Source organism: Halichoeres trimaculatus, unplaced genomic scaffold (assembly GCF_033239565.1).
Source record: "Halichoeres trimaculatus isolate MK-OKI-2021-1 unplaced genomic scaffold, fHalTri1.1 fHalTri1_scaffold_5, whole genome shotgun sequence".
Classification (NCBI taxonomy): domain Eukaryota; kingdom Metazoa; phylum Chordata; class Actinopteri; order Labriformes; family Labridae; genus Halichoeres; species Halichoeres trimaculatus.
This window is the reverse complement of record NW_027437183.1, coordinates 32,478,240-32,504,274: the sequence shown is the minus strand read 5'-3', so window position 1 is coordinate 32,504,274 and position 26,035 is coordinate 32,478,240. Positions and strand designations below refer to the sequence as shown.

The following is a 26,035-nucleotide window of genomic DNA, read 5'->3' as shown; positions in this document are numbered from 1 at the left end:
CAAAGTGTGTGAAATGAAACAATTGTTGCGTCTTTGAACTCGTGTTAGACCTTCAGATGCTTTGTGTTTCACTGCTCTCAGACTTCCCTGTTTACTCTGCTGGCTGACAATTTCCTGTTTCATTCCAGGAGAGCAAAAAAAAGGAGGAAACAACAGTTTATGTTGTTCTGGCTCACAGACAATGTCAGAAAAGTTTCTTTATGGTTTCTTACATGTGTAACATGCAGCGACAACACAAACATGACTGAAATAAAATCATCATACCAGTTTCTGGAAGAGGTCCCCCACACACTGCTGGTGACTCCAGTCCTGGACCCGGGGCAGCAGAGCGTCGTAGAAGTCCTTGTGGATCTCATGAAGCTCTGGCACCTTGAAGAAGATGGTTTCGATCTGATGGATGGTCAGCATGGGCTGGGAAGTCGTGGCTGCAGCCCTCAGAGGCTTCATTGGCTGGATGAACAATCACAGATCATATGTATTTAACAGTCACATATTTAGATGAATCCAAAAACAAGACGTGGAAAATTACTTCAGACCTATATTTATAGAGACAAAGAGGAGAATAAAACTGTGTAGATTCAGATTATTAAAAAAAAGTATCATTAAAAAATAAGGATGAATTAGATGAGCTTCCTAAACAACCATGCAGATTATAAAGTAGATAAGATAAACAAAAGATTATTGATTAAATGTATCAACAAGGGACTAACGTATAACAAAATTCAACAACCTGAGATAAACCAGTTTTCTATATGAGTAATCTTAGCTGTAGAGATTTTACCTAAGAGTAGTTTTAAATTTCTTCATTACTCTTCTTTCCTCTGGTCACATGGCTTTGTTTAATACTTGATTCTGATTGGTCAAAACCTCATAACAATTGTTTTTAATCCTGAATGAAACGAGTGATGACAGTAACAGCCAGATCCACACAGTGTACCAGATAAAGCAGCAGAAATGAGTTTCTGTAGCTCATTCAAAAGCTATGATTAGCATCTGGTAGCTAAAGCTAGGATAACAGATGGTTGTTATGAAGAACACACCACTGATATGGATATAGCTCTGATCACACTTTCAATAACTCACTTTGATCATATTAAAGCACTGCCAGAGATGTGATAGATGTGGTGTAAGTGGACACAGAGGAAGAACCAAAAAAGAGGCTAAGACAGCAGAGAAAAGTTAGCAAGGGCCTACCAAGCTGAAGATGCTTCATCAAGTAAACTCTGATGTATGTGGTCTAGGATCCGGCTGTATATAAAGAAGGGGTACTGTTCCTTTTTAAGCTGGTACCCCTATAGTAGTACCCCTGTAACATGATTTACAGCTCAAAAATATCCCTTTTTATATCTCACTGGTGTTTTAGAAACTATTATTTCAGCCTCTGTCTGAAACACTTGATTTTAGCTTCTGTCTCTTTTAGGATCCCTCTGACCACCCAGTCAGGATGGAGCTATGTGCAGACCTTGGTGTTTAAGGGCCATCCCTCCAAAAACACAGTTAGGAGATCCACATGTGATGACCTCATCATTACAGCAAGTCTCATGAAGATGTTGTGCTGTTTTTTGCTCAGTTCACAAGCAGATTCAGGGATTTCTACAACAAATGAATATGTAGAGGTTTGAAATTCTGCACACGTTTTGTCTGAACATCCAGCACTGTCACTTTATATCCATGTTTAAAATATGGGAAGTCAGGATAGCTCCTCTTCAAGACTGTTATTTGAAAAGGAATATCAGGGTTCTGCTTATTCAGTTTGGATTTAATCTACAGAAACAACCCACTCATACCACACTAAAAGAAATTCTTGCTTTACCTGAGGCAGAGTGACCAAAGTGAAGAAGAAACTGGTCTAGTAGTAAGAATGTTTTCACTGTGTTGTATGGTGTTGGTCTATATGAACTTTTTTGGACCACTCACCTTATGTTAAACCTTCATGAAACCTTGAAAGATTGAGCAGGACATGACAGGAAGCTGAGTGTGTTGTGACTGACCAATCAAAATCCAGTATTCAACATGTATGATAACTCTGACTGACTCAGTTGTGTCTGAGGCACGGCATCATCAAGGAAGCCATGCTATAAGCTATATGCTATAAGATAAAGTCTAACCAGGACCAAGAGAGAAAAAGTCTGAATGTGTGTTAAGGGAGTTTCACATACGATGAGTACAGCCTCCAGTTGGCTGAGGTAGGTCTCCTCACTGGCCAGGATCCCTGACAGAACCCACTTCCTCATCTCCAGACCCTTCTCCTGATCCAGCTCCACCTGATACCAACACAACAGAGACAAAAGACCAGAGTCAGGTTAACATGGAATCAAGATAACTTTCAACACAGAAAGATAATAAATCAAAAGATGACGTGAAACCTGAACAAAAATCTCTTTAATAAGCCGCCCACACACCTCTGCAAACTCCCTGCCCGCTGCAGTTATTGTTGTTGTGGGATCACACACTGCCCAGATGTGATTAAACTCTGTAGGAGTTTTACATTCCAGGAGGCCTTCAGCGGAGCCTCCTAGCATCTTAGAGATGAATAATGTGTTTCTACGCCAGGAGTTATTATTCCAACAGGTCAAAGCCATCAGTCATCCTGGCGCTGCCTATCACCTCAGTAAAACTCACATCAAGCTTTGCCGTTATATTAGCAAGCCGCTTTTTATAGTGGAGCCACCCCCTCCTTCAAACCACACAACAAAGTTCGAGTTCTGTAAGTGTGCACATCAAAGGATGAGAATACCACAGATAGGACAGGAACCCAGCAGAGGGGGAGGGGAGCGGGGCTCTTTTCAACATCTGTTCGCCTGCGGTGTTTGAAGAGCTTGTGTGGGGTTTTTCAGCGGTGCCCTGTGTGGTGCTCAAAGGCACTCCCTCACGTGTTTCATTGTAAGCTCCTGGATGCCTCAGCAGTTGATTAAATGCCAGACTTCAGGACACTTCTTCCCGAGTTTCTATGGTTTACTTCAATGGTATTACAAATATGGTGAGAAATATTTGTCCAAGACACCACTGACCAGGCCAATTAAAATCTAATTTAAATAAAAAAGATCTTTTACACTGCAAAAAACTGAAATGAAAGAAAGTGTTTGTCTAATTTCAAGTAAAGAACACTATCCTCTGAGATTTAACCCCACAACCATACCCCTAAATATCAAAAATGCCTGTGAAATCCACACCCAAATTTAATTAGATCCTTTGGCAGTGGTCTCTCTGTAGAGTTAACACCATGAAATTTTAACCTCAGCAATCAAATTATAACTAGTGTATAGTTATTGAAGTAAGAACACAGAAACTGGACATCTGGTCCTCACCTAAATTTGATTTATTAAATTTGTTATGTACTTTTAGGAGACAGCAGCTAAAATGAAACATTTTATTTCCTTTATTGTCATTGTTTTTTTGTCATGTAGCGCACAAGGAAGGATGATGAAATGAAATCGAAACTTAAATAAGACCACACGTGTACTCTCCTGGATTTTCTGGCTCTGAAAAGATCATAGGTCAACCCACTTAGTCAAACGAGGTGTCAGTCGAAAAAACCACAATGTTGACACTGTAGTTTTGAGATGTGAAACACCTCACAGCATCGGCAAAGCTCTGCATTCAAATCAAAGTTAAAAACTGCAGGCAGGCCGCTGCCGCTCATTGAGTTAATATGAGCCATTTTCACCTGAAAAGTCCAGAAAAATGTCCCTTCCAGAAAAAATTAAAGACCAAAATGAAGTAGGAATTGCTTGTAAAAACTTCTATTTTAGGATATATGTTAAGCAAATCAGGTTTCATTTCTGTCTTTTATCTTAAAAGGACTGTGAGGCCTTTCTGAAGTGATCTTGAAAAAAGTTTCACTTTTAGATACATGCCTGATCCACAACTTAAAATGAGATTATCAGCATTACAAAGGGTAATTTCTAAATTTTATTTCACAGTTTCCCAATTGGGTTGGACCAGACTGACTCACAGCACATCAAAGTATCTGACAACAACATGCCAGCCAACAAAGTTTAGCAGTGAGAAGAGAGCTCTGTGTTCTCTGCTGAAAAAGAATCCTGTGATTAATTTTGTAATGACGGTGGACACTGGAGCTGGACTGTCAAAAAAAAAAAAAATGTCAGAGCTGAAGAAAGCTAAACTGGAGAGTGATAGAGCACGAGCTAAAGGCTAACACATGGGCTAAGCTGTTTGTGCTAATGTTCATTCCAACCCACAGTCAGCAGTTATTCTGCAGTGGTCTGTTCAAACTTGAGAGTCTATCAATAAATCAAGAGTGAGGTTACGTTAGCTCTGCTTGGTGAGGTTAGAGTTGGTAGATGAGCACTGGTAGGACATAACCAGGATTCACTAACGTTATAGACATGTCTGAGCACCGGGCTGTGAGTAACACTACACAGGTAGTCTGCTCACCTTCACGACTCTAAACTACAAACTGAGTTTACAAAGTTTGACTGTGATTGTTGCTTTGCATCCTGGGAAAAGTAGTGTGAAAAAGAAGATCTGCTCTTATTCTTTTGCTTCAGGACAAACTCATGCCTTGGTATCCCATCCTCATGACAGTGGGTACAAGTGTTCATGGGAAATGGAGTCTTTGTCCAGGAAAAAAACTAGCTTTTCCAGACAGTCCTCACAGCCCCTTTAAGATAAGATATTTTCTTGAGTTGTCAGGTGAATTTGGCTCATACCGAGTCCAAAGGGACCATTTTTACTTAAATAAAGACATAAACACTTTCCTAGGCTGCACTGAACAGTGTATGATTGGAGCAGCTTTCAATAATTATGTGATGAGACTGAACTCAGGAGCACCAGAATGGGCTAGTGGTTAAGTCCAGTGACCCATGAGGTTAGCACTTGAGCAGGTGGCTCAGGTTTGAATCCAACCTGTGGCTCCTTTCCAGTATTTCACTCTCCACTCACCCTGTTTCCCACTGTGACCACTGTCCTGTCCTTTGAATAAAGCCTGGAAAAAAGGAGACTGCTAAAATCTGATTGTGGTGGGAATCAATAAAAAGCCTGTGCTAGGCATTTATCAGTCACAGAGAGGTTTGAACAACATATGCTTTCATGTTGCATCATGGGAAATGAAGGATTAAGTGTTTTCAAAGCCTTGTATCAGGGCGGTTTAGAGAGCTACAATCAGTACGTAAGTGTTGACCTTATTTTCTCAATCTGTGTCTCTCAAGTTTCTGTGGAAGTGAGATATTAGATTGAATTTCATGGGAAATTCTAATTATCTGAGCTCCTGTGGGAGTTTTGATCTTGTCCATGAGGATCAGAACATCATTTTACTACTGAAGGATTATTATCATAACTTTATGATCAAATTACTGCTGAAGAGACTAGGGGCTTTGACATGGTGTGTGAGATTACAGGTGTTCAGTCATATTTGCAGTTTGTTTGATACCACAAACCATGAGGGGGGAAGGTTTTTCTTTTTTTGTCAACCTGCAGACGTATGGATTCAGGCGTACTTTTCTGCACAAACAAAACAACCTCTGCAAAAGTGGAATAACAAGAAGAGACAGCCTCAGGAAAACAGGGAGAGCAACGTGATGCTGGAATTTTACCAAACACTTGCAGCTTCTAAAACAGGCAAAACAAAAGTTGTTGCACCAACTCTGATTGATTTAGCAGCATTTGTTGGAGGCATCTCCAGTGTAACATCTACTTCTGACTTCAAATTGTGAGACCACAGTTGCTGAAAGTGTCAGATGGTGCGTGGAGTGAGGACAGTTAAAGATAAAACAGTAACCCAGAAAAAAACAGGAGAGCAGCCAGCAGAAGATAAAGGAGCTAGCAGCAGGACTGAAAACTGAGTCAACGTCTCTGCTGTGCTGTCGGGCGTTGACCCAGTAACATTACCGAGAGCGTGGACTCCAGGGAGCCAGACGACTGGGTGTCTCGGCTGCTCCGGCTCTTGGAGCGGAGTCTTGGAGATGAGGAGGGAGATCCTGTGAAGGATAGAGAGTCAGAGGCAGGCTGCTGCTCCTCTGAGGGCTCCAGGTCATAGCCATAAGAGGACGAGGTCTCGTTGTACGGGGGCTCTGTAAGAAAAGAAAAAGGATCACTGTCACTTTTTGAGCCAAGTCATTTTGATGACACAGATAAACCTCGTCACCATGCAGCAAAAGAAAGCACAATCTTATTGATTGTTGTGAACAAATATATTTAAAGCCTAGGAAAGAGGCACACACACACACACACATACTGCTACGCTGAATTGAAAGTTTACCCACTGTGTCTACTAATATCTGACAGTTTGTTGGTTGCTTTGAGGGTATTGACCAATCATTGGCAGGATGATATGTATATCGAGGGACCATTAGTCTACGTCATCCTAAAGATGCGCACGTATCTTTACTGCAGAAGCAGCGTTTAGCTCCATTTATTCAGACAAGTTAGTATATTTTAAACACTAAATTCAACCTGTTATCAGCATAAAAATGTACGGTTGTTCTGTGGTCAGTTTTTAGAAACGATACTGTACAACAGAGGCAACGTCTATTAAGTTTTCACCGTCACAGAGCAACTGGTGTTTTGGAGTTAATAGCGACCATGCTAACTGGTGACTCACGGCTGACAGTATCAGTAATTAATGGCCGAGAGTCACCAGTTAACATGGTCACACTTTACACTGAAACACCAGCGTAGTCTGCAGGTAAATGATTAATTCTGGACGTTGTTTTCTGGTTCTTTTATCATGCACCAGGTCTCAGACTCAGCAGTCTGTGTGCTCTTTTTAGTTCAGGGGGGTTTCTGATTTATTGACACATGTTTACATCTTGGTCTGTCAGTCTGGCAAGTGTCCATGGATAATGCCATCATATACATCGAGTGACAGTTGTGTGTTTAAATTGCTCTCTGGGTACACGCCGGATTTCTCCTCTAAAAACGTCTGTCCTAATATCTGTCCACTTGCTGATCTCTTCTGTTCACTCACTGCTATTTCACAAACCTGGGAGCCGTTTACCATCCGTAAGTGATGATATTTAGTAAAAAAATGTTTATCTTTGGTGGTTAGCTCCTCCACGTTAGTTGACAAACCATTATACTCCCAAGTGTTTCTGCACCCAACTTGCGTGCGCTGGCGTTGTTTATTAACAAATAACCCCGTCTTCAGATATTGATCACTACCTCCATATTACCATGTGTCATGTCCATGATAAACCCAAAAACAACACGTGACTGCAGGCACAACACTCAGAAATATTTTGGGGAAATCTCTCATAAACCCTGTGTGTGCTTCCAGCACAGGAGCAAACTACACATGGATAAATCTATAAACAAGCGTTCAAACATGAAAGACGATTTAACCGTCAGATACCAAATATTTCCCTCAGGAGATGTAAAGGGAAATTAATTCAGAAGATGGACACAAAATAAATCCAGAATATCATCCATTTGTCCATCTTTCACCGCTTATCTAGGCTGGGGTCGCAGGGGCAAAAATGTTATAAGCAAAGACCAATGAGCTCTGCCCCTGGACACTTCCACCCGCACCTCTGGGAGGACGATCCATGATCTTGTTCTTTTGGTCACTACCTACAGCTTGTGGCCATAGGTGAGGGTTGGATCATAGACTGAGCAGTAAATTGAGTGCCTTGCCTTATGCCTCAAATCTCTCTCCACCACAACGAACCAGTTTAGCATCTGCATCACTGCCAATGTTGCCCTGATCCGTCTGTTGATCTCAAGCTCTTTTTTCCTCTCACTCATGAACAAGACCCAGAGATTTTTGGAGAGATATCTTGAGGTAAAGACCCCCCAATCCGATGTGGGCAGTCCACCCTTTTCTGGCTGAGAACCATGGCCTCAGACTAAGAGGTCAGTGTTCGATGAGGCCAACAGGACCAAATCATCTGCAAAAAACAGAGATGGGAACCTAAGATCTACTGTCCATAAACCATGAACAAGTTTGACTGTTGGCAGAACGGACCAAGCTCTTACCCTGGAAATACAGAGATCGAATAGCACGCAACAACAGGTTATCAACTCCACACCTTCAATGAGATACCTATTTATTCTAATCCATAACACATGTGACTATTCCTTGTAACTTCAACATGAACATGTTCACCTCAATAACTTTAAAGGCACAGTTTGTGATTTTTAAAGCAGAATTTTAGACCAAAACAAAACTTCTCTTCGATACCCTTTCCTCATCAACCAGCGCCTCTACCTCCCCTCTCAGCAAAGTGAAGTTAACCCAAGCTTAGAATTCATACAAGTCTCTTCTTAGGGTAAAGTCTTCCCCGACAAACGGGGGGAACAAGATGTGTAGAGGAAAAACTTCATAAATCAGGTTTGTCCTGTCACCTTTTCCTGTTCTTTAACACATGAAGTACAGACCCAGTTGCACCACATGCAGACTTTCACTGAAACTAAAGAACAATCCAGGTAGAAATGGTTTCCAGGTGCTTGATGTGATTTTGTAAAATCTAAACCAAATGAAAAATGTATTTACTGCCTCAGGTTACTTTGAACATTTCTTTTTTTCTATTTACCGCTTAACCCCTTGCATACATGTGATCATGTTATAACATCTGCTGTGTTATTATTACCAGATTTTTTTGTGTTATTACCAGATTAACAACAACTTTGACAAAGACTCTGCTAAATGAATCTCCATCATGGTCAAACCGTACTTTAGGAATATGAAGTCAGCAGAAAAATCAACAGGGCACGCTTTCACCGTGATTTGTCATTTATATCAACACTACAAGCAAATTAATTTATCTACAGTGTCAACAAATAAGAGAGGGCTAACACACTGAAGAGCAGAAGTGCGTGTAAGTCTGTCACGATCCCCTTAAGTGTCTATTTTTCGCCCCCTCACGCGTCACCCTTCCGGGTTCACTCCGGCTACTCTATTGAACTCTGTGCTACTAAACAGCTCTCAGCACGCAGAGAGGTGGACTCATGGAGGCCCGTCACCACTGGGGGTATTATTTGATCCAAGTCAGTTTGTGGTGAGACACTTATATGAAAGCCTTAATGAAGGATTTTGTGACAATCACAATGGTCTCTGTCTAGAAATATATCCTTGAATATGGAGAAAAGCCTCAGAGTGACATCAGCAAAAAGGCAGGAGGAGGTAAACTAAGAGATGTATCTGTTGAAAATGAAATGAATGATTAATTTTAATTTGAAAATTTACCATATGTATTCTTTTACTGTTTTTTTTTTTATCTATTAGCATGTTAAACATATAATGACATAATATTTAACTCTTTGAATAGCCAAAAACTAACAAAATTCTGTTTAAAGTTAGGGTCTGCAGGATTTTCCCCCCAAAATAAAATGTCAACTTTTACAGGAATAATCCTGCTCAATCATCTCTTATGAGTCTCTATACATGTGTGTCAGTATCTGTGTCTGCCTCAACCCCTTCCTCTGCCTGAAAGTTGATGTTTTGGTTGTATTGGGATGTTTCTGGGTGGACAGTAAGTCTGATTACATCAGCCAATCACAGAGCACCCAGTGCTGATATAGCGAGTAAAGAAGCTAATCAGAACAGCTACAATATAGGACGTAGCACAGAGGAAGGAAGACGCAACCAAACTGAAATGAAGCTTTGCTTGACTTTTACTTGCTTTCGGGAACTTGGAGAGCAACGTGAGTTTCTACTAACAAAATATGTGTCATATACCCGTGATTAGCTTGTGCTAACACGCCAAGTCTGATGCACGTCTCTCCCACGTAGAAATGCGATGCTACATGTGGTTACTGGGTTAGTGAGTGAGTTAATGTTATCGTGGACCGGGGCTGTGGGTGTGCGCTGCTGCTGGCACTGAGCCAAGGAGGAGGAGCCCAGTCTGAATGTTGTGTTTACTAACAAGTAATGAAAATACCTGTAGGCCCTACCTTTAAAATGAAATTAGACAAAAACAAAATGTGATCTGATACAGCAGCAAAGTTAACTGACAACAAACTCTAAGCTGTAGTCTAAAAATCTTGTATCAACTCTTTCTACCTTCTTAAACTTACATCAAACCTATTAGTGTCTGTACCAGGCACTAACAGATATTGGGATAAGTTTGAAAAGATTTCAGCATCAAAATTAATAAGAAAGACACTTCTCTGACTGACTCTGAATGACTGATGTTAGTTTTATGAGTCTACATATTAAAATGTGTCCCAAAGCTCAGAAAGCAGCAGGAAAAACTGTGAATCCTTGGACTACAAACCCACAATTTGTACTGTGAGCACATGCCACAAACAAGTGTAACCAGTCAGAGACATTTGTTGTGTTCCTCACCCCTGTGATTTCAGACATTTAAGACGGTCCAAAGATGAGGATCTACAAGCTGTGTGAGCTGTAATTACCGTCAGACACCTCTGACTCAACAGATACGACGGCCAACAGACGCAGAAAAAGATTTCTAATGACAGTTATAAAAAACACAGACATGCCTTCGAGGTTGTGTCAAAAAATGTTAAGAAGAGGCTACACAACTCGTTCACCTCAGCTGGAAAACAGGAAAGAGAGGATTCCGGAAACCAGGGGGCGGATAAAGCCGAGTCACCCTGGAGAGGCCTGGAAAGTCAGACTAACAGGACGACATCCACAGAGGCTGTGACAAAGGAGTCAAACAAACACTGTGGGTCTGGCGCGGAAGCAGAGAGCTGTATTGACTGCTTTAGGATGAGACTACAGCAGCCAAAGGGCGTCAGAGCACAGGGGAAGTCCATGTGAAAGGCCACTCTGTGTTCCAGAGAGATTATAGATCAGCCCAGCGCTGGATGAACAACATATCCTCTCTCAGGCAGAGACCCAAAGACCACAAACTACCAGGGAAGAGAGCAGTCAGAGTGAGGACAAACACTGGTTCATAATGAAGGAAAGATCTCTAAAAGGTGTTTAAACAGGGCTTTTTCAAAGACGCTGGGTGTTAACGAACACAGACATCCCCACTGATCCACAGTGGGCTGTTTTTCTAGTGATCACAAGGACCACAGCTGAGGAAGTGTCCAGGCAGGTCTGTCCGGAAAATTCAGCAATTCATCTGCCTCGGAGCGGAAACAGGCACAAGGTCATCTTTGACAAACAGCTCCCTCAGCCACTCCTGACACGTTCATCCACGCTCTGTCAGATTTACACTCGAGCCAAACTCTTATCTACTTAAAACTGAACTGCTCCATCTAAAAGTTTAATGTTTTTATATATATCTCCACCATGTTTGTTTGTCTGTGCGAGCAGTTCTCAGGTCATTTGCTCGTCTCACTTGAGAAGCTGTTAAACACACCAAACCACAGTTTTTACAGTGTAAGGGCCTGAGTAAATAAACAGAAGGAGAGGCTGAGCTCTTAAAACTTTACACAAGTTTAAAAGAGGAAAAAGAGAGCAACAAGTTGCTAGAGCAACATGTTGTTTTCACATCACACCAACAGGACCAGCCTCAGACACCAGCAGATATAGCACACTCGTAATCTCGGAAATGTTAATTTATGTTCACGTCATTAAACTGACATATTTAAAAAAAGAAAAGATGAATAAAACTGTTCCTGAGGACTTTGGTTGTATGAGGGAACATCAAGAGAAACAATGTGTCATGGTCAAGCAGCAACCTCCAGCCCTGAGAAATCAAGTCCAAGTGGAGATACTAATTAGTGAGGCCCAAGGTCTTTACAGAGACCATGTCTGTGTATAATTAAGACATGCACTGCAAAAACCTTAACGACTCTTGAATGTACTTTTACTAAAAAAATCCTTATTAAACATGAAAGGGCTGTGAGGACTATCTTGGAAAGTCAGTGTTTTTACAGAATAAAAACTGCATTTCCCATGAGCACTTGCACTTAAGATTGTGAGGACATGACTTTTATGTAGGCGTGTTTGTTTTGAAGCAAATGACTGGAGAGCAGATCCTCTTTTTAACCCTACATTTATTTGTTCAAGACAACTTTTCCCAGGATGCACCGTTAGTGAATCCTGGTTCTGTCCTACCAGTGCTCGACTACCAACTCCAACCTCACCAAGCAGAGCTAACCTAACCTCTCTCTTCTTTATATTGATAGACTCAAGTTTGAACAGACCACTGCAGAATAACTGCTGACTGTGGGCTGGAATCGACATTAGCACAAACAGATTAGCCCCTGTGTTAGCATTTAGCATGTGCGCTACTCCTCTCCCCTTTAGCTTTCTTCTGCTCTGACTTTTTTTTTTTTTGACAGTCCAGCTCCAGTGTCCACCATCACTACAAAATTAATCACAGAAATCATTTTTAGCTGAGAAAAACACAGATCTCACTTCTCACTACTAAACTCTGTCAGCTGCCGTGGTGTTGTCATGGGGACCAATGCCATAAATCAACCCTGTCTTACCTGACTGGAAGCTGAGAAATAGCCTCTTGAAAATAAATAGTTTGGTACTGCTGATGATAAAGGTCCCTTATAAATGTCTTATTACAGGTTATTAAAAGGCAAAAATGACACCTGAGAAACAGAAACAGCCAGCAGATTAAGAAAAATGTTCTTGATTTGTTTCTAATATTTTCCGTAATCTTTACTTTTGTCTTTAAACACCATGAAATGAGATATATTTTGGTATTGTCAGATAAATGGGGCTTATATTTAATCTTAAAAGCCTTTTTTTAAAACTAGGTTTGATGCAAACACTTGCAGTAAGGCCAAGGCACAGAGGTTAATGAAATGCACTGGAAAAACGAAAGACTATAAATATTACACCACATGGTGCTTTATTTGATGTACTTTAGTAAAGCTTTTAGAGTATAAAGGCTGCTATGAGTAAAATACGTGAGTGAAGTGCAGTGAGCTCTAACTTTTTCACTGTAGTCAGGTTCATTAATTCTGCATCTGTCTTTATCACAGTCAGCAGAGGAGCACTGTGTTTGAGCAATCTGAGAAAATGATGAAACATTCTGTTATTAATCCTTCACACCTTATAAACTGCAGCACTGTAACTAAAAATCTAAATATGAACAGTGTTCACAGCAGTATCACTGAACATAATACTGCATTACTCACGTGTACCATCATTCCTTACAGCCGAGGACACGACCTCATGTCCTCAATTGTAGTTGCAGCTTTGTAAGCGGATTTAACCGCCATCGAAAATTCCTTTTGAAATCATAAAAATGGCAGAGCAGAAATGCATTTTATTTACTGACAAACATTTATGGGCTCACAGAGATTTTTCTTAATCTAATGTTATTTGCTCTGTCTGGTTTCATCATTCAGTCAGAAGGTGTCATTCATACGGCTCATGGGCCAAAACCGTGCCGCCTTCAGGATGACTCTGCAAAGTGTGACAATGACAGAGGAGTTTGATTTGGAGTAACCCTGTTGTTCATGAGCAGACACAACTTTTTGTATTTTTGGGTACAAATATTAGATTATTCTGACTTCAGTTTGTAGTCGTGCTGTCAGCTCAGGTGGAAAAGATCACAACACAAATGGAAATTAAGGTAAAACTGAATACTTTCTAAATCCTAATGAGTTTTTTTTTATCATAAAGCAAAACACTTTACTGTTCAGTCTCTGATATCTGTGACTAAATGTTGTCACTGTAGATACGCTGTGATCTGTAAGTTGTGTAGCACATGTGTAAATGATGAAATGATGCAAAATATTTTCTATATCAATTTTCTTAATGTTGTTTTTAATGTTAAGTAAAATATAATTGCATATGTACTTTTCTGTACTTTTAACCCTCAAACAAAGATTAATTGTTATTTAGAGGTTATTATTCTCTAAAATGACTGGACACCCTGATTCAGTCATTCCTCTGTCAGCTTACTCCTTTTACCCTAATAGTGAGAATGAGGTTAAATATCAGTTTGTAAACACTTGAAGCCGGCCATGAGGGACCAGGGTGAAGAAACAAAGCTAATACCTTGTTTCCACTCTGCAGAAACTGGATATAACCTGCGTTAAAAACAGCAGACAGGAGGATGGAGGCTGGTGAAGTGATTCCCACAACTCTGCAGCATCCTCTCTGTGTCAATCACCAAACTTACTACAGCTTAAAAGGGTTCAGCTGTGCAACAGAGCTGTAATAAATACATTGTAATGACATTACATAAGACTGCTGAGCCTGACAGCTGCAGTCATGAGCTGCGTGGAGCTAAAGGATCAGAGAGGAGCTGATTCGGTTTTGGACTGTGTCTGATCTCTGTAAATCTGCGTTTTTGAAGAACATAATATGACTGTAAAACCTTCAGCCATTGTCTTACAGATGTCAGATAACATTAAGTTTGGAATAAAAAGCTTAAATTAAAACAGATGAAGCATAATGTGTTTCTGTTTCCACACAACCTAAAATAGTGCTGAAGAATAAATAAAGACTCTACCACACAACTGGTTCCTGATTCTCCAGGCCTGTTCTGGAGAATAATCACTCAACATGAAACACTTCCTCCAGCGTGTAAACATCAGCCACGCTCAGAAGAGTCACCGCACTCTAACACAGGGGACTGTTTGTATGCCTGATTGATGACTAAGCAAAGACACATCCCAAGCCCTAATCCTAATCCAGGGAGATGAACCACGATAAACAGGCGCAGGAAGGGACAGATGTGCAGCTGAGATTCACGACCACAGAAATAATCATGTGGTCTTACTTTCAACACACACACTCACACAGATTGTTCTAAACAAAAGAAAAATTTTTGGACCATATTTCTGTTTCAATGTGAGTGTAACCAAAAACGTATGCTTACTTTACAAACATGTACATATTGTGTCCAATATTGAGTGAAAACCTCTCTCCAGACTTAATACAAGACAAGTTTTAGAGATGGGTTTCCATCAGATTTATTGATACCAATGTCCTTATTAAGAGTGGAAGAAAAAATTGAAAATTGATATATCAGGAATTTTTGTTTGCCAATAAAAAATCGTGTTTCTTTGTCAAAAAATGTCCTGTTTTTTTTTTCAAAATTTAAACCCTTAATTTCAGTCTTTATTTATTAACTGGGTTAGAAAAAATTACCACTTTTCTCCAGCAGAGGGTGAAATGTTTCTCTCTGACTCAGGTCATGTGCATTTTATGGGAAAATATGGCTCCTGATAAAGTCTGTAGACATTATCATAATTGTTTAACTTTTTCACATGGTCTGGTGTTAAAAAAGGAAAATAAAAATCAGAAAATCGTAAATATTGAAGAATCGCAATTTAAATCTAATCGGCGCCCGAAAATTTGTGATAGAATCGAATCGCGAGAGCATCACATTGTCCCAGCCCTGGTCCTTATTGATTCTGCTTATCAATCTGTTTCTTTATCAATTCCTTCTGTGAATTTTCTCTGAACAAAAAGTAGCTTTCTGTTTTGACAATATTTTACTGAGTTTATTAGGAAATAAATATAAAAATGGTCACTGGATCTGGATATCACCAGAAGTAAATTAATAAATATATGAAAGTTGCATGTCACATGACGTTGATGTACTGTTGTGTTAGATGTTATTGGCTGAGAGAGGCCATCTAGTGTCTCAAAGCAGTCAAAGTAATTCTTTGAGTTGTTTGGAACACTAAGCTTGCCGTTGTTCAGCTGAAGTCAGCCATGAGCCAGCACAAACCTTTTCTTCTACATTTCCTGTTAGTATTTTGGCATTTAGAGTTTGTGGTATTGTTTAAAAAAACTATTTATGATCTGTTTCTGTGATGAAAGTTGAAATTCTGTTGTAAAACCCAAGTTATACTGATGTATGCTAACTGCTAGCATATCATTGCAATTTCCCGTATATTTTAGCATCAAGCTAGCACTGTTTTTCCTATATCATTTTTTGGTACATCAAGAGATGAATAACATGTTGGATTTACTGAACAGGAAACTTGTGTGAGAGAGTCATGAACATTTCTTTGTGAGTTCAATTCTTGAGTAAAACTTCAGGTTAAAATTCCTGAATTTAGAGTTTTCTTGGGAAACTGTTATCATCTGTGAATAAGCTAAGTTAGCTGCAGCAGACTAGTTGATGTTAAGTCCAGCAGCTCTGGCGTATGTAAAGAAACCAGTGGGGAATCCCTAAGCAAAAAGGCCAATGTCGATGTATTGAACCATTTCTAATCGATTCTTAAATGATGCCTGAATGTGTCTTCAGTGTAAAAATAATATCTGCCGTCAAATTTCTTTAAATTTAGACTATGTCTCAGTCAAAAAACTAAACTCAGAAACTCAGAAACTAAACAAATTAATTTCTTCCACAGTGGCAGATTTTTTTTCTCTTTACAAGTGAATCGGGCATAATTTTAATATCGTAATATCTTGAAATAAGATGTTTTTCTGGACTTGTCCACTGACTTGTCAGATGTTTTTTTTGTGCTGTGTGTGGGAGGATGCAACAACAGAAATACGGTTTGATTCAACTTTTTTTCTTTTTGATAAAGATACAGTATCACTTCTCAATGCCGAATGGGAGAATTAACACAGCACTTCCCCAAAATACAAACCAAAAAGGAAACAGGACAATTGATTCATCTCATAAAAAAGGGACCAGAATAGCAGCATCCATCATCCCTGATTCACAACCGGGAAAAAGCTCAGTGCTGCCGGCCCAGCGTATTGACCGATCAGTGATCAGTGTGTTGCAGCAGCTCAGGGGGACACACTCCTGCTAAGCAAAGCTCTGAAAACAGAGAGAATCATAGCCCACTTATTGCTCCCTGCTGTGCACATATTGATCATCAGCACAAAGATCAGTCAGCTGATGTACCCAATTTAGAGCGCACACGCCTGAAAATAAACCCAGCACACATTATGCCTTCATCGATCTGACTCAGAAATGCTGTGAATGAGATTTAGACATCTATAATTTACACAGAGCGAGAAAGAGGGACACAGAGAGGCCTTTCTGCTTCCTCTCTAATGGTGGCACAGATCTGAGGGGAAAGTTGCACCTTTAGAGGAAAACAGGGGACGATGCCAGTGTGAGATGTTGTTAAAAGCTTAGCTCCACTTTACGGCTCCGGCAAATGGATTCTCCTCCAGTGTGAGCGGTCACTGGGGAGACGGCCGGGGCCCGGAGAGCAAACAGGGAGAGCAGGGTGAAGGATGACAGCTTTTTAAAGACTGGACATGGTGGCCTGAGACAGACATGGTATCAGTGAAAACAGGTTCACTCAGCAAACACAGCATCATGTGCCTAAAGGTGGTTTTATTTTCTATAGATCAGCTCATTGTGAATTTGAAGCTTTTTGTTTTGTTAGTTTTGTCTGTTTTAGATTGGCCTGTTACTGTATTCCTGCAGCACAGGGTCACTGGTCTGCAACACTACTATTTTAGGGGTCAGAGGCTGAAAAGTTTGGCAAACCCTACCCTAGAAAACTAGAAAATGAGGTAGGATTCAAAACATCCTGGTGATCAATGTCACAGCCGCCGAGACATTTCTCTTTGAACCAAAGTGCTGGATTATCAGATCCTCCATCAGACTGACATTATCATCCCCGAGCCGAGCCAACAGCATGGCAGCAAATTTGAAGTCAGTCTCAATCCAAGGAGATTACTAACATGATGTCACTTGAATCATTTTCTCAGACCTGACAAAGCCTTTCCAGAGCCACAGAACAAATTACACAACTGTTTTCTCAAAGCTGTGCTGGACTCTCGCTCTGTGAGGGCTGAAACTGACTTTGACAGGTTAAATGACAGGTTAAATAGGTGCACTGCCCCTTTACCTCATACAGTAAAAGGCATCTGTTATGCAGACACTGGATGTTTGTTTTGGCAAAGAAATGTTAGCAAACACATCATCATCATCTCATTCTGGGCCATCTGAAGTGTCTGCAGGGTTGGGAGGCCCTTGAAACCACAGGGGGGCCTGTGGAGGCAGCGAGGCCCACCATCACCCGCCTCTGATCTGCTGCAGCGCAGTCTAAAATTAGTGCCAGTCATTGGGCAATGTCGGTCAGAACTGGGCCGCCCAGCCCAGCACACCTACTAATCAGAGTGTGTTGAAATAGCTCAGGGTGGTCTGACTGCTGCGTGTAATGTGCTGCATGGACAAGAGGTTCAGAGAGCAGTGGTTGTTCCAGTTTGTGAAAACATACAGAGAAAACAGTGCATGAACAGATTAGCTCAATGCAAAGAAAATAACATAAATTCTAACACTGACATTCAGAGAAGGGCCTGACACCATACTTTTTTTAAGGGGTCCTAAGCTGACACTGCTGAACCTTAAGATGTACAGCTTAGCCCCTGTTTATGGAGAACAAAAACACACGAGAAGTTTAATCAGACTTAAAAGCGATTTTGCGACTTTGCACATTTTATATATCGTCCCTCAGGTGGCTTTAAAGTGGCTTTACATCATTTAAAGCTCTGAAAAAGTTTAACTTATCACAGGATGGTGTCTCTATACTCCTCATTTCAGCCTCTGTCTGAAACTCTTAAATCCTAACCAGCGACAGGAGTTTGAAGCAAGCAAAGTTATCATCTCTATATGTGAAGCACCTGATCCTACGGCTAATGGTTACAGGCAGAAAATGTACCATGTAATTTGCATTTTCCCTATCAAACAAACAGTTTTTAAGAAAATAAACACTTTATTTCAGCTAATGTCTCCAGCATGTCCCACCCCCAGCATTCTAGAACCCACCATTCTAGAAGCCTCCTCCACTGCTGCATGCAACAAAGTTGTGCTTCTCTTTTTTAAACATGAACAGGAGCAAAACTTGTGTTACTCCAGTTGAATTCTTGCGTGACTTTTTAAACATGCCTTCCTGCGGTCTAATCTAGGACTTTCTTCTACATGTCTTCACCTCACAATCTAAAACTGAGCCCACACTTCGTCCCACCATCTAACATCTTGTCTTCATATTTGTTTGTAATAAGACCTCAGGATACCACTTCTTAAAAAATCACAGTGACCTCCAGGTACAATCAATTATTCATTTGCATGTCTGGATAAAATTAAATATTAGTGAACACACCTCACCTGATGTGCTTTCATGTGCGGAGCTGTAATCTGCCTGGTAACCCAGGTTTTACAGCGCTGACTCCTGAACTTAACAAGTTGTTTGAAGCCAAAGATGTTTAAAACTGTGAATAATGGCTTAAATAGTCAGACATCTATTCTATCTATTCTGCAGACTTGAAACAAACCATTTAACTTCAAGAAAGAAAGTGAGTTAAGTGACAGCTAAGGCAGAGCGCTATTTTAAGAGTCAGAGAACAAACCAGGAAGATGTCATCAGTGTTAAGGCACTTTGAGTTATTTAGAAAGTCTGCACACGTAACATATGCACTTACAGCGTGAGGTCTGAGCAGTCCCTGTACTTTCTGGCTGTATAATGTCTCTGTGCATCCGTCAGGGAGGTAGTCATAACTTTGGCTTATAGGCAAAGAGCTAATAACAGACTGAGTCTCACACAAGAACCAGAGAGAGAACTTTCTGATTTTATACCAGAAAACTCTGAAACCGCCAGTGAAGGTCAAAAAAGCTGTATCTGGGTTTTCAAAATAAATCTCCAACTTTTATATTGGGGTTTAATTTGAAGTGATGTAATGGTTGACTCAAAGCTTTTATTAATTTCATAAGGTACTGGTAATTTTTTGTGTACAATTCAATTCCCTGTTTTGAACAGATTTACCCATTTAATTTATTTTCTATCTTCACTGTATCGTGTTGTTTTTTTCAATTTTTTTATTAAATCGCTCCCCTTTTTGGCTCTTTTTATTTAGATTTTTCTAAATTTTGCTGTCTCCTCTCCCAGTCTAGAGCACTTTGGGCAGTGTGTTTATGTGAATGAATGGTGCTATAAAAATTAGGCTAAGTTTTACGGTGTTGATTGAGAAAGCAGGTGTCATAAACAGAGTTTGGTTGAGTAGAGACTGACTGAGTAATATGAAGATTTATCAAGCTTTTTATTTTTGAAATAAATTGTGTCACCAGATGCATCAGCCATCATTACGTCATCGTTACAATTTTTTTTAACTATAAATAATTTTTCCGTCCTAAAATCCAGCATCTAAAATTCAAGACAGTTTTTGGCTAATGTTTGAAAAATCAATAAACAAACTGCAATGATGTAGATAATAATGCAATTTGATATTGCTTCTGATGTAAAAATCAATCATGCTCTGAAAGCTACAGCATTTCCTGAAGTTAATGTTTTTAATTAATAAAAATGCACAATTTATATTCAATTTGAAAGTGCATGGAGTAATCACACTATACATGGGTTTGTTTATTTTGCGACCCAATTATTTAAAATTACCTTGACTTCTTTTGTATTTCAATAATTACTGAATGGTAGATAGTAATTCTGGCAATGTTTTACTGAAACAACATTTATTAAAGGCACTGTGAGGACTTTCTAAGTGACCTTAAAAAATCTCACTACTAGATACATGCCTGATCGTAATCCAAACTTTAAAATGAGATTATCAGTGCCAAGCATGATCTGTCCTTTTTCTCTGCTGAAAGTATTTCTTGGATTCAGTTTGTAGTGATGATGGACCCTGGAGCTGGACTGGCAAAAACACAAAGGAGGTCAGAGCAGAAGGAGGCTGAACAGGAGAGTGATACAGCACAAGCTAAAGGCTAACACAGGGGCTAAACTGTTTGTGCTAATGTTGACTCCAACCCACAGTCAGCAGTTATTCTGCAGCCAAACTTTTCTACAAACAATCTTTACAAAGTTTGATTGTTGTCATGTTTCAAACAATAGGGCTATATAACTACAAATAAATACATTACCTTGTTGCTTTGCATCATGGGAAATCATTTTCTTGGACAAAGTGCAGAAAAGAAACGCACCCCTTGGTAAGTGTCAGGTATTTACAACAGTAGGCACAAGTGCTCATGGGAAATGGAGTCTTTATCCTGGAAAAACAGTAGCTTTAACAGATAGTTCTCACAGCCCCTTTAAATAGAATCTATATTTAAGTTAGGTGATTTTGTTTCTGTTATTATCATTTTTTTATTAAATTGTTGTGTTCTATCAAATTTTATTTAATATAAATTAACAACAACACCAACCGCGCAATATCAGCAGTGTATGTCGATTATCAGCTGACCTGCTCGCAGTGGCAGTGACCTCTGAAAAGCAGATACCAGTCAACCACAAACAAAGAGATCACTTTGCTGTGAGGGTCTCACTTTTGAAACTTCTATTCTGCACTTTGGGAAATATACAGGAGAAGGCTTGGATGAGTTTGAAATACAAAACACTAAAATGTATAATTAAAAATATATTTTGTCCTTCACATTTACATGAAAGAGTGATAATAAAACACTGGACTGCTCCTTTAATGTCTGAATACAGGTGAATGGCAGTGTTTGAATAAACTTGTCACATCACTCTCTCTGATTCACTCAACAGCCTGATGAAAACAAACTCCATCCAGTGACAGGATCGAGCTCCAGGAGTCAGGCTGGAGTGAGAGAGGTGAACTCATACAACACTTAACATTTCATTAGCCGTTTCCCCCCACACCCCATGAGCAGCTGAGACATTCCATAAACACTTGGCCTGCCAGCCAGCAGCACAGAGGGCCCTTTGAGAGGGACCAGGGAGGGGAGCTGAGACTGCAGGACCAGAGCGCTGAGGCTGAGCACGAGGGAGGATCACTGAGCCGGGGGAGGCCCGCAGGCTCACAAACATGCCAACGGATTTTTTTTCCTCTGAGGTTTTCACTGGGAATGTTAATTTTAGTCGAAGTATGAATTGTGAACCAGAGGAGCTGATGGGAGTGTGTATCACGAGAGGTTGAAAGGTCTCGTACAGTTACTAAACAAATGTTTGAATCAGTTTTCGGAGCACAAGGGAACAAAAAGCCTATTCATGACTTATAGTGGGAGAGCAGCTGGCGATGCTGGCCTGGTGTACTCATGGCCTGCCAGCTTTTGACCACTTTACCCAGCACACTGCACAGAAGAACAGGTGTCCCACTACACACACAGGCAGGAACACACACACACAGGCACAGAGACACACCCTCTGAGGGGCGAAACCTCGCTGTCCTCAGGAGCTGCATGCACTTCCTCCTGCAGGCCTAGATTTACTCTCGGGCAGGGTGAGGCTACATTCTTCTACTTCCTCGACCACGAAACCTCACATGTTGATATCCAGGTACAATGTTGGGTCTGTCTGCACTTCCTTTAGGGACCTCAAATATTCATGAGTCTGCAATTAACTATAGACGAGCACCGGTGTGACTCCTGCTGAGGCAGCAAGTAGGGCCAGCCTCATTCAGACAGACTTCATCACCTTTCAGACAGACTCTGTCTATGAATGTGACATCCATCCCCGTCAGACCTGTCTGCAGAGGAGCCTGTTTCACATCCTGGCTGATGCAGGGTCTGCTTAATCCAACCACAAAGACAATCAACTTCTCTGAAGAAGATCAAACTAAAGATGAAGATTATTATCTGTGTTTAAGCACACCTCTTCTTCCTCAGCAGCTCACTGTAAAACATCAACCACAGCCTACACTCAGACTCTTCCTCAGCCGCCACAGAAAGCCGTGGCCACAGGCATGTCAGAGTCCTGATGATAATTAGTTATGGCAAAATAGACCCATCAGAGAGTCGTCCTGCTTAAAGGCCCACAGCTAATCAGCAGCTCTGTTCAAGGCCGGGCTTGACAATTGGCCTACATAAGCAGAAACCAGGAGAAACACTTATTCTTCTATTCATAGCAAACAGCCCACTGAGATTAGATGTGTCAATTTTAGAGCAGCAGTTTCAGCAAGCTTTAACACGGCCATGCAGGCTGATAGTGTGGGGACAGTTATGTGTTTGGTTGTGTCTAAAAAAGTCATTTTTAAAAACAGAGACACACGACCACTGACACAACAATTCTTCATCTGCTGCAACTTTCACTTTTTCCTTTGCAGAAATTAAAATAAACCAGGGATGCACGATATTATCAACACATTTCCAGCACATTATCGGTATTACCGATGTTGGCTTGAAAATAAATTATCGGATATCTGCCAACCAGTGGCAGCTACTGGTCAGTCAAGAAGGGGAAGCTCATTTTTATCATAAATTTGTTTATTTATTTAAACGTAAATTCTACCCTCCGTTCCTTTTCAAGAAAATGATCTGTGTCCCTGTCGTACCAACCAGGTGTTTTTTCCAGGGATTTTATCAGTGTTCTCTCAATGCTCGTCGTTTTTAAGAAAGGTAAACTCGCTGGGGATCGATAAAGCCTCCAGATCAGTCCAGAACAACTGAGAAGATACTCCAGTGGAAGGTCATACTTCAAGATCGTTGACTGGCTCATTTCACTGTCAATCAAAAAGGGATCTGGCCTCAGGCAGATCATCCAATCATCATGCAGAAGCCCAGTGTCCAGGCCAGCCCACTGCGTCATAGACCCCCAGAGATGCTGAGCGTCCGAGGACGGGACAAAGCCCAGCGTTTATCCAATGACCGTCCAGTTTCCACAGTGGAACAACCCACTCTACGCTTCCCCACTGAAGCCAGAAGACACTCAGCGTCCGACTGTGTTAAAGAGCTGAGACGCTGCGGGGATGAATGAGAAGGAGGTGGAGCCAGTTACCTGTGATAGGAGCTGATTCTGAACAAAGATGAAGGAATTCTAGCGCAGATTTTGTCAATGAAATGTACACACAGCAGAACATATCACCACTTTTTTTAGGGACATTTTTGGGGAAGCTGAGCTTCTCTTGCAGTCTTAGAGCAATCACCACTGCTACCAACACACCAAACTCTGCCAATAAAATAATGGGCTGAAGCTGCAGATATTTTTGCACTTTTAGTGATTTTGTTTGCACAGTAACAATTGATTAGTCCCATATTTGGCTCCTGTTTTAAGTTAAACTAAGATTTCAGCAGCAGTCTGTAAGATACATGTAGCTGACTACGTCAGGCACATTAACTATTTACCAAAGCAAACTATTTTACTACCTCTGCCAAAGAGGTTATGTTGTTGGGAGAGTTTGTTTGTTTGTCTGTGAACAACATAGCTCAAAAAGTAATGAATGGATCTTGATGAAATTTTCAGGAAATGTTCAAAATGGGATAAGGAAGAAGTGATTAAATTTTGGAGGTGATCTGGATCACCGTCTGGATCCAGGATTTTTTTAAGGATTCTTTATCATTGTGAGATAGGGGCTGTTTCACCATATGTGTATATAACTCCATGATAAATGGTCGGATTGCTTTGCAAAACAATACAAGACAAGGTCACCATCATTTCTGACAGATGTAAAAATACGATCTAGATCCTGACAATATTCTGGTTTCTAAGATCCAGAACATGAAATATGTACTGGGTCATCATAATTGTCATCACTGTCAGGAAACAAATTATCATACAAACCTGCAACTAACACCAAATTGTAGCAGACAGTCTCCTGAAAGGGAGTATAACATTGTTGACAATCACAATATGCTTGGTGGAGGTCTGCGTAGGGCTGGACATTAAACTGGATTTTAATTGTGATTTCAATTTTGCCATCTGCCAATCATAAAAACAATATAATCGAAGAAAAACAATTAATATGCCACACAGTGTAGATGTATGCAAGTTCCTGTGCTTCATAGCTCTTCTGTATTCCATGTGCAGCCACAGCGAGTGTGTGTGACTTATGTGTATCAATAATACTGTATGTGCCACTTGCTGCTTCTTTAAAGTTGTGTTTAAATCAGTACTGAAGTTTTTGAACAAATGAATAATTGTGTTTATTAATTGTGATTTCAATATCACTTAAAATAATCGGGATTCTTATTTTTACCATAATCGCCCAGCCCTAGGTCTGCACTCTCTGAGTGCTTTTCTAGTTCAATTTGGGTTTAACTGCTGGTCAGGTGAACTTCTCATTTATCACCTGTGAACAGAGGTTGTAAAATTGGCACACATTTGCCCTGGTTTGGGTATTGTTATGATTTTCTCAGGAAAAGCATCATCCAGCTTTCAAGTAGGATTTATCTTTTAGATTTTTTTTTAAGGCAATAGTCATGAATAAATATACAGTTCTAATATATATATATATATATATATATATATATATTTCTGATTTTGCACAAGAAATGAATACTACATAGCAAATGTGAGAAGAGTATGCACCATAATACAGCATGCTACTTCCAATACAGAAGAGAGTTAGTAATCCCTGCAATTATGTGCGCAGAAAAAAATATTAGTATCTGTATAGGCTAAATGCTATCAGCAAAAAATCCAGGATTGTGCATCCCTAAAATATAAACAGATGATAGAGACAAAAGTCCAGAGAGTCTCATAGGGAGGTAGAAAAGCTGACATGGACTATAGAGTTCATAAAGCTTCGTCAAACTGTTGCACAACACTCAGCAAACTGGAGCACAAAGCGTCTTCACAACACTGAGATTAAGTTGGATTTATTAGGCCGGTTTAACAGATTTCACTAAATGCTGCCGTGCTCTATGATGCTTACCACAAAAAATTCCAACTGCTCCTAAAAAACCACAACAAAGAGCAGTTTATTGGAGGAACTTGCCCCAAACCGGCTCCTTGCCCGGGGTCTAATCCAGCAACGTGCACAATGATGTTATTACAACATCAGAAAATAAATCCAGTCTCCAGCTAATCCACAAAGCAAGGTCCACATGGAGCAGCTGTGCCGTTATGACAACAACAAGTGTCCTCTGGAAACAGGCAGCACCTCAGGCTGGACTGCGCGGTAGATTACAGCATGAGCTGTCAAAGCAGATGGGTTTATCAGTAGAGCACACCACAGATTATCAATTTGAGGGTCTGTTTTCTGTCATGACGATGTTTTCATGAGCTAAAAAGAGTTCTTGTCATCATTTAACATAAAAAAGACTTGTGTGAATTCTTTATTCAAAGACTTATTTGTCTAAAACTGCAGTTCCAACTTTCTGTGCAGCTGCTCTTTTTTTTCCTCTGCTCAGAGGACCTGAGAGTGTGAGAGCAATCAAACCAACAGGAAGTTTTTCTGACAGTGCTGTGAAACAACCTGCAGGTCAGACTGAGCTGAACATGTCAGTCATTGGAGCATAGTGCCAGCTCACGCTTCGCCATGGTTATATCATGGAGGATCGGCTTGTTGGTGGCATGCTTTGTGTCAGAGAGCTTTGGACTGAATCACCTTATATAACAACACACTATTCTGCTC

The 26,035-nt window shown here is 40.4% G+C and overlaps 1 protein-coding gene across 1 annotated transcript in view; it reads right to left on the bottom strand.

Moving 5' to 3' along the window:
- LOC141789978 (breakpoint cluster region protein-like) overlaps positions 1 to 26,035 on the bottom strand; it is a 47,408-nt gene that overhangs the window by 17,892 nt on the left and 3,481 nt on the right. Inside the window, exons 2-4 of the mRNA XM_074669593.1 lie at positions 5,851 to 6,032; positions 2,160 to 2,264; positions 265 to 450 (exon numbers count right to left, since the gene is read on the bottom strand). Of these exons, the coding sequence (XP_074525694.1) occupies positions 265 to 450; positions 2,160 to 2,264; positions 5,851 to 6,032 (473 nt within the window). The remainder of the gene's footprint in view (positions 1 to 264; positions 451 to 2,159; positions 2,265 to 5,850; positions 6,033 to 26,035) is intronic.